At 34.8% G+C, this 13,331-nt stretch overlaps 1 protein-coding gene across 14 annotated transcripts in view; it reads right to left on the reverse strand.

The window, feature by feature from the left end:
* Window positions 1-4,264: 4,264 nt before the first annotated feature.
* LOC306871551 (ankyrin-1-like) overlaps window positions 4,265-13,331 on the reverse strand; it is a 75,082-nt gene continuing 66,015 nt past the window's right edge. For 6 of the 14 annotated variants that reach the window (XM_079419573.1, XM_079419583.1, XM_079419582.1 and 3 more), the window contains 3 exons: window positions 9,779-9,922; window positions 7,988-8,085; window positions 4,668-5,389 (listed from right to left, as the gene is read on the reverse strand). In XM_079419573.1, coding sequence (XP_079275699.1) covers window positions 8,011-8,085; window positions 9,779-9,922 — 219 coding nt within the window. In that variant the 3' untranslated portion in view covers window positions 4,668-5,389; window positions 7,988-8,010. Of the gene's footprint in view, window positions 5,390-7,987; window positions 8,086-8,431; window positions 9,642-9,778; window positions 9,923-13,331 lie in introns of those variants that run through there. The other 8 variants (XM_079419574.1, XM_079419584.1, XM_079419575.1 and 5 more) reach the window with 4 other exon arrangements.

Genomic DNA, 13,331 nt, shown 5'->3' on the forward strand with positions numbered 1-13,331 from the left:
AATGTGTTGGTGTGTTGTCATAGAAGTCTGACGATGCACTTTCAGTGGGCTACTCTGATAACAAGGTTTAATAACATTACATTTCATTATTCTGAACTAAAGTAGGCCTACTTCTTTTTGGAAAATTTTAAATGAGAACTACTGAAATGCTGTGCAAAATATGGGAATATTTAATATTTAAAAGCAATAAATTTTAAGGAGTGTATATTTTTACTTAATGTATATAGGCTATGCATATATTTCATTTAAGGAAATGTGATATATATTGTGATAAAATGTGATGTGAAATGTGTTCGCTTTTTTTTTCTTATCAGCAGGCTTGATAATTTTGATATAAAACAAAAAAACTAATAAAGCAAAAAATTATTTCTTATTTTATTTTGTCGACTTTGTTCTTTGTAGTTTGTATAATCAGCATTTTTAATATATCCATACCGATTTATTATTATTTGTATATTGTTTACTCGTTCTTTAAATCTAAAATGTTTTCCAATTTAAAAGCAAGTCCAAAAGCTAGTAAAAACTGACATTTATAATACTTGATGACATTGGTGGCTATATAGTTAAATTAGTAAAATAATTGTTCACGCAAAAAAAGGAAAATTTGCTGAAAAGGTTAGCCAAGACCTACATGAGTTTGTTTGTTCATCAGAACAGATTTGGAGAAATGTAGCATTACTGTACATCTCTTGCTCACCAATGGATCCTCTGGAGTGAATGGGTGCCGTCAGAATGAGAGTCCAAACAGTTGATAAAAACACAATAATCCACAAGTAATCCACACCACTCCAGTCCATGAGGCGAAAAGCTGTCTTAATAAGAAACAAATCCATCATTAAGGATGGAAGCTGTGAGAATAAGTGTACTAAATCCTGCTAAGAAGGAAAAGTAAAAGGGCGGGTGTTATGTAGACGTGTTGGGATCATCACATTGTATTTAGATGTCATTATTAGAGTTGGGTGGTCTGCGAGGTTGGTGTGCAATAAAACTGCCGTTAGGCTTTGTGTCACAGGTAGCACAGATGTGATCCTGTTAACATGTTTACTATGTCAAGTTGCTTCACTCAAAAGGGCTTGAGGATTATAAAAAAACTGTAACTAAGAGAAAACAAGCATTCAGCTGTTTGGACTCTCATTCTTGACGACACCCATTCACTGCAGAGGGTCCGCTGGTGAGCAATTAATGCAATTCTACATTTCTTCAAATCTGTTCATATGAAGAAACAAACTCATCTACATCTTGTATGGCTTGAGGTTGAGTAAAATTTCAGAAGATTTTCATTTTTGGGTGAACTATTCTTTTAACGCAATATATTGCAACTACAAGAGAACAGTACGTAAAAAAAGGGTGACCACACAAATCCATTTGTGAGTTTTTATTTCTTTATTAATTCTGTAAATGTATTTTCAGCTGGTGTACAGGGTTGAATATTTCTATATATTTATATAGACATTTAAAATCTTGTCTGATTCAAAGACCTATAGCAATAAAAATAAATACATAAATAAAATGAACTTTATAGAAGCACAGTGCTTCTATATTCCCACAGGCACCCCCTGAAGTCTTGTTTGCTAAGATGCTATAAGTACATCCATGACATTAAAGTATTCCCAAGTTCCCAAATAGCAGATAATAAATTCCCATTTGCAAGTGCAAAGCATTCTAATTAAATATAATTATATATACGTATTAAAAGATGTATTAAAAACATCTTTTCTGTGCAAGTGTGCATTTTGCATTCCTTTTTCATAAGTAATATGCTATTGCGTTTATATTGATTTCAGATCATTCGGTAGTAAATAGGAGTATAAATATTCTGTCATTTTGCAACAGTTCACATTTTTGCAAGAGGTTGGTTTAAACCATTGCTTAGACATCAAACAAGTGCATTGCTAATTTGACCTATCCTTGCTGCCATACTGGAATGGACCGGCCCAGTTTCTTTACGCAGCCATTGTGATCTGTGCGGTTCAACTTTTGTTCAGGGAGGGACTCGAGGGAGAGCCCATCTCATGCCAACAGAGTGACTGCATTTATTTATTTTTACTAGAAATTCAACCTTAAGTGTTGGAAATCTCAAACCACAGAAATGAGAGTACCTGAAACTTGAAAAACAAGGAAAAACAAGGATAAAAAAAAAACAAAAAAACACAAGCACTTAGGATATGAATAAAATCCATCTGTAAAATTGATAATTAAAATAACAATAATATAATATAAATTAATACATTTTAATGGAAGACATGCATTTATTGTTTATGTCTTTATTATTAATGTGCATTCTTATATTAAATTATTTAATGAACAACATTAAAAATGTTAAAAGTGATGCTTGAAAATGTAGATATAGTGTTATTTATGTTACTTGAATGTGGTGCACAAATAACCACAATGCAGATTTAAATAACAATGCTACGGTATAACATAAAATGCTACAATAAGTGGCCTGTATTTGGTATTATGCTCTCATGTTGTCAGAATCTGAAATTTATTCCCATACATATGAGAAGCTTGATTTGAGGTTTTTATCCTTTAAATTCACTAGATACTCTCAAGATGAAATCTGTATGTTGTACTCAGATGCTACATAAATTGAGAAGTAAATAACTGATCTAAAGTTAGACTGTTGCATGAGGCCATGCAGTCAGGGCATCAGTAAATGATGGCCTACCAGTGCTGCGGTGATCACTGTTTGCATAATATAATATAATATAATATAATGAAGAGAGGTGCATTCAACTACAGCTCTACAACTGGACTGGCTGTTGTTGCTAAAAAACCTCCGGAAGAAAGATACGAGTGGTTCAATTGCTGGAAAAGAATAACTTAAGTGCAGATCCAGATAATCCACATTATATTTAGTTTGTGCGTGTGTGTGTGTGTGTGTATGAAGTCAGCTCTGTTCTGTTGTGGGACAGTGAACAGTCTGATCACAGTGCTCAGTGGCTGCGTGTCTTCATCAAGCTTAAGAGAGGCAAATAATATGTCTGGAGTGTTCACACATTTTTGTCAAGCATGTGTGGAGTGCCTAAAAAATATTACACATCTAATCATATCAATGAAAATGTTTGGCATAAAAAAATGAGAACCAATACAGATTGTGTTGGTTTCCCTAAAAAGAATATATAGTGCACACCATGAGTATTAGCATCAGTTGTAAGAGTGAAAAGAAAATACTGTTAACAAATGTTGTCTGTTATGCTGAAAATATGAGAAAAAAATCTAACCTTTCAGTAAAGTTAAAATATTAGTAGTATTATTATTAGAAGTAGTTGTAAATGTTTCGCCAATATGTTTGGAAATTTCGCAAACCAAGCAATCTAATTGCCATTAAATCTCATTTAGATTTTTTTTTTTTTTATATATATATTTGGTACCAAAGTTATCTAGAGCGTTTGGAGCTCATGAGTTATATAAGGCAAAAATATCAAAATATAAGCCTTATTTAGCACGGGGAGCAAAAACAAAAACTTGTTTTTAGAGGTGACACAACGGTAATAAAAGTATACTTTGGGATTAAGTTACAAATGGATATGGAATATAAGGAATATAATAATTGAATATTGTGTAAGAGCATAGAAAGGACTAAGGATCCCGAGGAAGACTCTCAAAACTGAACATACTGGCCTCAGAAATTGTGAGATGTCTAGATAAAACGATGTTGATTTTTGGGCTCCCAAAGTTAGTGAGTTTAATGCCATTCAATTTGAATATATAGACCTGTTTTCATTCTCCTATAATGTCTTCTTGACAAGTGTAACAAGTAGGCCTGTTTTTAGTAATGCGAAGTTATCAATAAAACATCTGGTAACACTTTACTACAAGGTCCCATTAGTTAACGTTAATAACGCATTAACTAACACTGAATAATTTGTTACAGTATTTATTAATCTTTAATAACATTAGTTAATAAAAATCCTGTTCATTGTTCAGGTGAGCTCAAATCTGTTAAATATTATGAACAGATAAAACTTTGATTTTAATAAAGTATTAGTAAATTGAAATGAACATAGATTAACAAATACTTTAGTTTTCATTGTTAGTTCATGTTAACTAATATTGTAAATTATTATTAACAAATGGAACCTTATTTTAAAGTGTTACCAAAAATCCTTGCAACATAATTTTTAGGTTTTTATTAATTAATAATATATGCTGAATTATTACCTACAAAACAAATCACAAGTTTAATAATTATTATTATTATGAATAATAATAATTTTAATCTATTGACAGCCTTTATCTTCATTTTACGACTAATTTTACTTCAATGAAAGGTTAGACTTTGTAGCTATCATTTATAACAATAAAAATTAAAATTATTGCTTTTAAGGATTCAGAAGAAAGTCTTCCCACTAGTGGTTATTTGGAATAAAGCAAATGCTGATGGTGGATAATGCAAATGTTAATATAACGCTTATAAGCTCCTCTGTGCATATCGAGTTATTAAGAGGAAGCTCAGGGTTCATATACACAGAGGTATGCAATGTGTATCGAACAAAAACTAAAATCTTGCTGCAGCGCTGCAAACGTGTACATATTAGAGCCCCACAGTGATTTTAAAATATGCCCAAAGTACTGTATCCCACTGAAAACATTTAAACTGCACAAACTGTAACCCTTGAGCCTAGTATATCTCAGGCAACACAGGACTTCACAGCTCATTTGCTACACAATTATACCTTTACAATACACAAGACACGTACTATTGGACTGAACAAGAATTCAGGAGCAAGTATTGAGACAGCAGCATAATCATCGCATAGGTTGTTGTCGTTTTGTTTTTTTTGGCTGTGGAAAAGAACACACGCACACGGAGAGTACATTCACATCATCTTTGAGTGCATATTATGTATAATACCAGTACAAGAGGATCAGACTCCTCCTGGTGGGAAACCTTTTCGGTAGTAGTGTGTTCTCGACTTGCTTGGAAGACTAAATTTCAGTAAACTCTTGCTGGATTCGACTAAAGCTTTCGTGTCCTATGTGCCCCCATACCATTGATGTTAAGTGTATGCATCCAGTTGGCCAACATCCTTCCCCCCACCATTTTACAGCCCTTGCAGTACGACAGTATTTTCTCACCTCATAATTGCTTGAAGTCAGTGCTGTATGTAAAGGCAGGCCATGCGACAGCACTTTCACATGCTGATATTGAGATTACAGGAAGCACTTCTCAAATGCTTGCTTTTTTTCATTGTTTGGTTTCATTTGATAAGAAATCATGCCTCTAGCCGCTAGTGTTTGTTTTGCTTGTTACAAAAAGTCCGAAAATCTGTTTTCGTAGTTGAGATCCATCGCCTATCGCCAGTGCTCTAGTTCAGTTTTCTTCTTTTTTTGACGCCCATCATGTGTCCGTGAAGAATGGTTTGGGTGTAGGTGTCAAGTCCTAGGTTGGAAAAATAGAAAGGAAGGTTACAATGAATCTGCGATCTTACAAGAATCATGACATTCAGACCAAAAAGGAGCTTGACATGGTCTATGTTTTGCAGCATGGTGGTCCAAGTTGGTCTACCAGCTCTTACCAGCATGATTTTACACAAACCTTTTATATAAGAAAAAATACAGCATGCTTTTATACAGGTCTGAATGACACCAAATACCAGTTAACAAAACTTGAAGAAATGTGTACAGGATCTTTGGAAATCTACAATAGGATAAAATTCCCAATAAGATAAACATCTGAGCAGAACATCAAAATTATTCTTTAGAAAGTTAGGAAAAGTTAGGTGTGTTTTTGGTACTCTAACGGTCATTGCACACTGAGTCCAAAATTTTTGCACGTTAAAAAATAAATACGACCTCACATTGTGTCAATCATGTTTGCACACTGCCATCCAAAACTTTCGTCCGTTAAAAAAAAATTCAGATCAGGTTCGATTTTCTGCGTTTTCACATCCGTAGCATGCATTTTGATAGGAAAGGATGAGGAATATGAAAAAAACGGAAAAAAACGAACACGAACATTTCGGAATCAGTGTGCAATGACCTTTACACAGTAAAAAAATCAAAAGTTGAGAAAACTTAATTTAAGGCAACCAGCAGTTTTCTCAACTTTTTATTGTCTAAACTGAAAAGAAGTTGAGAAAACTCAAAAATCTGCTGATGATTCATAGCACCTCTGCAGGTTCTTACCAAAAAAAGGTTCTTAAGATTTCTTCGCACTAAGAAAGAAACTAGTTCTTTTAACTGTCCACTAAATTCTTTAATGGCATTGCTGTGAAAACCCATTTTGGAACCTTTATTTTCAAGAATGTAGCAAGACATTATTCCAAAACCAATATCATTTTCATAAACATTGCACAACATCCAACAAGAATCCAAATTTCTGCAATTTCAATTCTGGTATGATTCAAGAGGATTTTTATCAGATCCCATTAGGATTCCAAATTATGAGAGGATGGGAATAGGATCCTGTATACATTCCTTTATAGTTTTTTTTTTTTTGTTGACCATAGGTAAAATACATAATCAAGAGTTATTCTGTAGCTAAAAGGGAGGGAGGGCAGACAAATGCTAATTGGACACTTTCATATATTAGCTTGAAATGGATAAGATGTCAGAGGTGTTTAGGAGGTAATGCAGTGAGGTGATAAGTGGTTCTTTAATAAAGTACAACACTTAATAGCATAACTAAGGGGACACTTTATACAAAATTAGAAGATGTATCTATGCCTAAATAGTTAATTTTTATTTTAAAACCCAACTTTTACCGCAGCCTTGCTCAGTCAGCTGATTTAGGCCCCCATTGCTTTCATTGTCCAATAAACTATCAGAGACATTGTTCCAATCAAACGCACTTACTAGCTGTAAATAAACAAGTTATCAGTATATTTCTGGAACAGAACTTCTTATATTATTTAAAATTCCTTATACATTTACAAAGTTGGATTCGATGCCCTCAATACTGCTGGATGATTAAATACTATGTTTTTAGTTTTCTGTATTTTGATTCATCTTATAAGACATCTAAATTCAAACAACCTTAAACTAAAATACCCGGTTCATCCTCAGGAACAGTGCATTATGTCCCCATGAATTACTATTATTATTAACAAGACAGAATGTAGTCTAATAATTCATTAAAATTGTTTAAAATATTATTTTATATCAGCATATTAGTCAATTTATTAGTCAAATTCATCAAACATTGCAGTCTACCAAAATTCTTAAATTTTTCATTTAGTGAAATTATAATATTTTATATCAATAATTATAATAACTGACACTAAAATAATTCTAAAGTATATCTTTATCTGTTTAGAAGTTCATGGAGTCCCGATTTTAATGTACTACCATTCAAAATATATTTTTTTTAATTCAGCAATTATGTAATAATTTGATCAAGAGTGACATTTATAATGTTTCAAAAGACATATTTAAAAAAAAATAGCTGTTAAATTTTTTATCATAGCTTCCACAAAAATATGAAGCTGAACAACTGTTTTCAACATTGATGATCAGAAATGTTTCTTGAGCAGCAAATCAGCACATTCGAGTGATTTCTGAAGCATCATGTGACACTGAAGACTGGAGGAATGATTCTGAAAATTCAGCTTTAAAATCACAGGAATAAATTGCATTTTAAAATATATTCAAATAGAAAAAAATTACATTTTATATTTTAAATTGAACTAGATCCCTGTTTTAGTATGTGTTTATCAATCAAATGCAGCCTTGGTGAGCTTAAGAGGCTTTCAAAAACATAAAAAATCTTTAAAACCACAAATATTTCAACAGTGTAGGACTTTAGGATTAGACTCAGTAATGATAAATAACCATTTGTACTTAGAAAGGCTCAAGCTGCATATTTAGGATTAAGGGTAATAGTTTAAGAATCTTACACTGAGAAACCCATATTAGTTGATCACTAATGGTGTCTATAGTACTTAAGGCCTGAGCTGGAAAAATATGTTTTCTTGAAATTTGATTGAATCCTGTTGGTTAGCAGGATTACATTAGCACAAAGTGCAGCAATGTCCTGTACCTGCAGGGAGGAGTGAGTCAGACTCACTGCTTTACTCTCCGCAGACTCGCACATTTGACTATTTGAGCACCTCCCCTCTTCATATCCACAACATCCGGCTACGGAGGAGAGCAGGTGGGGCGGGAGAGGAGAGGAGCAGTGGAGAGCGGCATCCAGGGGAGGACAGAGAAATGAAGGGACGGGAGTGTGAATGAGTAGAAACAAGGTGTAACAGAACAGATGGAGAGGGCACAGTGAAACAATTAGGTGATGTGTTAATGGAAAAGAGATCAAGTTCAATAAGCAGAATGTACAATAACACACAAAACAAGAAGATAGCATGGAGAAGATAACGGAAGAGAGACACGGGTTCAGGGAAAAATAAATAAGAGAGGATAAAGAAAACAGGAGAGAGAGAGAAAAGCAAATAGCATCAGAAAAGGCCAACACAGAAGGACAGGCACAGTCTGGGCAAAGTGAAGTTTAATTCAAGTCGAGCGTATACAGGGAAACTTGATATCAACCACAGAGAAACGAATGATAATGAACATCAAATGAAGTTATCAATGAGGGTTAACTGGGACACCCATAAAGAGGAATCACATATGAACCAACCTGGTGATGTAATTTCCTCTACAAGATCTACAAGACACAAGATTGCATAGTGCTTACTACACTGTAATGCTCACTGTAACCTGCAATATTTACCTTATAAAGATATATTTCTGCCTGCTTTAACCTGCTTTAAAAATACCTTTGCTGGTATAAATGTATATATGTAGCTTTAGTGATGATACACAATATATCTGACTTGAATAAAACTGGTTATTTTTAGGATACCATTTTTTCAGTGTATTTTAAAAATAATATGTGAAACAATATGCAGTATGCTATAAACAGTAGCATGCAACACAGGTCAATTTAATTTAAATTAATTAATTCAGCAAAATGTCTCATCACTTGTCAGTTAGATTAAATAAGGAGTAATGAAAAATATGTTAAATATGGGTTGATGATTTTGGAAGTTAATACTTCTGTATACCGCAAATTTGGGCAGATGTAATAGGTCAGTATTCCATGCACATAGATGTTTGCATAATGTACTGCAGAAGAGTAGCATGGTAGAATATAGCATTTTATATTTAGCCCCCCCCCAAAAAAATTATACCACACTGAGCATCCTGGTTCTGACTGATTCCTCTTTTTGGAATGGAAAGAAATTCAGGAAATGAAAAAAGTGCCCAAAAGAAAGAATAATGATGCACTGGGGTGAAATTAAGCACTATAATCCAATAATATGATGACCAGTTCTTCATTACCAATTCAAATCTGACTGGAGTGACCTAAAATCACTTTTTTATATTAATAATATAAAGGACAATTATGATAAATAAGTAAAAAAATTCTAATATTAAAGACGATTTTTAATTAAGTTTAAAGTGTATCTATACAGGCTTACTAGCTTCTCAATTCATCCAGAGCATATTTTGTCTACTTTCAGGACCTTGGAACATGCTATTTTTTCCATTCAGATGTCCTTTTCCTCAATAAGCTGAAGAACTCTTGTTGCATTTCTTAAAGGTGAAGCGTTTAATTTCCTTTAAAGGATTCATGGAGCATTCTTGCAGATACATTATCTCCAGGCTGCATTTATAGGCTGCATCTTCTATAAGATCTACAATGCAAAAAACAAAAAAACAAAAACGACAGACAAAACTTTGGTGTTTCCTGGTCTAAGCCTTCAAGCATCTATCAGTTTGCTTATTCTTCTTCAAACCACACTCTGTCAGCACAGCGAACTCAAAAGCCCACCTTGCTGTCACGGCCCAGGACGGCATAGCTCATGAACTGTTCTCCATCAACGTCTGCCTCATTGATATCCTGCGGCAGCCCTTCTATGATGAGCTCCTGTCCCCCTTCCTCCCCTTTTCCTCTCCGGACCACCTTCCTCACAATCTAGGTCACGGATGGGTGAGATCATTGAGAATCGGTGGATGAGCAGAAGGTGCATGAAAAGGAATGTATGAGAGGAAATTAAGAGATGGGAAACAGTGTAAGAAACATGCAAAAGTAATGTCTTAGGATGTTTGACAGAAAGGAAACATGTTCTTTAAAGTTGCACTTAAGGTAAAATTGTGCAAACCATCTATTTTAAGTCCGGATATGCTAAAGCTCTCAAGATCATCTCAACATAACAGTGCATTTCTTTGTCAATTATCATTAAATTACTCTGTTAAATTTTTACGTTATGTTGACTTTACGAACTGTTTGAAAATGTAGTGAGCTGCCTTGCTGTCTACTATTTTCGCAGACGCTGTCCTAATCCCATATGTGACACATTTAGTACATAGACAGTATCTCTTTCACTCAACACACACACACGCAAAAGTATACATACCCCTTCATTTATTTCACGTTTTGTTATGTTGTAACCTTATGTTAAACTGCTTTAAATTACTTTTTTCCCCCCACATCAATCTACACTCCACACACCATAATGACAAAGCAAAAACAGAACTGTCACAACTTTGTAAATTTATAAAAAATAAAAAACTGAAATAAGTATATTGCATAAGTATTCAAACCCTTAACTCATTACTTAGCTGAAGCACCTTTGGGTAAGCATTTTTGGGTATGATGCGACAATATTTGCACATCAGCATTATCTGTCATTCTTCTCCTTGTCTCTTCACCTCTCAAGCTGTGTCAGGTTGGATGGGGGGCAGACGCACATTTTCAGGTTTCTCCAGAAATATTTGAATGGGTTCAATCCCAGTCTGTGGCTGGGCCACTAGGACATTCACAGAGTTGTCTGTAAGCCACTAGGTTCATTGTACTGTTGGAAGTTGAACCTTCTGTCCAGTTTGAGGCTCTGAATGCTCTGGACTAGGTTTTCATTAAGGCTCTCTCAATATTTTGGTACATTGAGCTTTTCTTCTACTCTGATGAGTCCCTCAGTCCCTGCATGAGGCTGCTACCAGCACACTTTACTTTTTGGATGGTAACCTGCAGGTGATGAGAAGTACCTGTTTTTTTCTAGCATTGTGCTTGGAATTGAGGTTCATCAAACCAGAGAATCTTGTTTCTCACAGTCTAAGGGTCCATTAGGTGCTTTTTTTTTTTCTTTTGCAAATTCCAAGTATGTTTTCATGTGTCTTCACCGAGGAGAGGATTGCATCTGGCCACACCAGCATAAAGCCCAGATCAGTGGAGTGTTGCAGTGATGCTTGTCCTTCTGTAGGTTTCTGCCATCTGCATATGAGATCATGAAGCTCAACTAGAGTCACCATCAGCTTTTTGGTCACCAAGGCCCTTCTCCATCAGTTGCTCAGTTTGGCCAGGAGGCCAGCTCTAGGAAGAGTTCTAGTTGTTTAAAACATCTTCCATTATGGATAATGAAAGCTACATGATTATGTGAACCTTCAATGAAGCAATTTTTTGCTGAACTCTTCCCCAGATGTGTTTGATGCAAACCTGTTTCTGAGCTCTAGAGAGTTCTTTTGACCCCAGGGCTTGGTTTTTGCTCTGATATGCATTTTCAGCTGTTAGACCTTTTATTAAGATGTGTGAGCCATTGCAAATCATACCCATTCAATTGAATTTGCCACGGGTTAACTTCACTTGAAGTGTAGTAATATCTACAAGCAATATAAATGCTCCTGAGCTAAATTTTTAGCTGTCCCAGATAAGGGTTTGAATACTTATGCAATGGAATCATTTAAGATTTTTATTTTTTAGTAAATATGCAAAGATGTTAAGAACCTGTTTTTTTGCGTTGCCATTATGATGTATGGAGTGTATAATAATGTGAGAAAAAAATAATTTAAAGCAATTTAACATAAGGCAGCTACATAACAAAACATTTTTTAAAAAAATGAACGCGTATGAATACTTTCGCAAGGCACTGTGAAAGTATTCATACCCATTTATATATATATATATATATATATATATATATATATATATATATATAGTCCCCTCCAAAAGTATTGGAACAGTAAAGGCAAAATTGCTCTGTTGTCTGTGGAGTCAAGACATTTACAAATATGATTAAAAGATGAATATGAGACAAAACTACAGAATGTCACATTTTATTATTGGGTGATTCAACACATAGATGTTTTACCAGCTAAGAAGTTCCGCACTTTTAGAGTTTCATCCCCCTATCTAATGTGAGCATAAGTATTGGAACAGTTGCCTCACAGGTCTTTCTAAGTGATCAGCTGTGTCCTATTGCATTAATTCTTCAGATATTAAAAGCAGGGAATGTGTCGTATCAGTTATATCCATTACTTCTGTATTCTGAATCTTTCATTCGATGATGACACACGAACTAGGATGAAGATGAGGGAGCTGACTTTGAGAGAAAAGCAAGCAATTTGGATGCTAAAAGAAAAGAGGAAGTCAGTTAGAGCTATAGCAAAAACAAAGTGCATGGAGAAATCAAGAGTTTGGAAACCACCAGCAACACCAGCAATTACCTGATCGGCTGAGAAAACAACAGTAGTTGATGACAGACAAATCATAAAAGCTGTGAAAATGAACCCTAAAAAGACGTGTCTGTAAAATCACCAACAACTTCCAGAAAGCTGGGGTGATGCTCTGACAATCTACTGTCCTCAGGAGACTTTGACACAGAATTACAGATGCTACACAACAAGATGCAAACCTCTGACCAGCACCAAAAACAGAAAGGCAAGATTAGAGTTTGCAAAAAAGCACAAAGGTGAGCCAGAAGAGTTTTGGAACTGTGTTTATGGACCAATGAGACAAAGATGAACCTTTATCCAAGTGATGGGAAAGCAAAAATGTGGAGAAAAAAAAGGACCTGCAAATGATCCCAAGCATACAGCCTCATCTGTAAAGCGTGGTGGAGGTGTTGGCATGGCATGGGCATGCATGGCTGCCTCTGGAACAGGCCCTCTCAACTTTACTGATGACTTAATATATGATGACAGTAGTAGAATGAATTTGGAAGGGTACAAAACCATCTTGCCTACCAATATTCAAGAAAATGTCACCAGATTCATAGGGAAGCGCTTCACATTGCATCAGGACAATGACCAAAAACACCCTGCCAGTTCAGTCAAGGAATTTATAAGGGCAAAGAAATGGAAAGTCTTAGATTGCCCAAGTCAATCTCCAGATTTAAATCCGATTGAACATGAATTTCACCAGCTGAAGAGAGTAAAGAGAGTAAACTCCCCAAAACAAACAACAATTGGAATTGGTGCATTAAAGGCTGGGAAAAGTATTTCAAAGGATGAGACCAAGAGTCTGGTGATGTCTATGGGTCACAGACTCACTGCTGTGATTGTGTGCAAGGGATCTGCAACTAAATAATAGCTTTTAATGATGTTTTATG

Source organism: Barbus barbus, assembly GCF_936440315.1.
Source record: "Barbus barbus genome assembly, chromosome: 6".
Classification (NCBI taxonomy): Eukaryota; Metazoa; Chordata; class Actinopteri; order Cypriniformes; family Cyprinidae; genus Barbus; species Barbus barbus.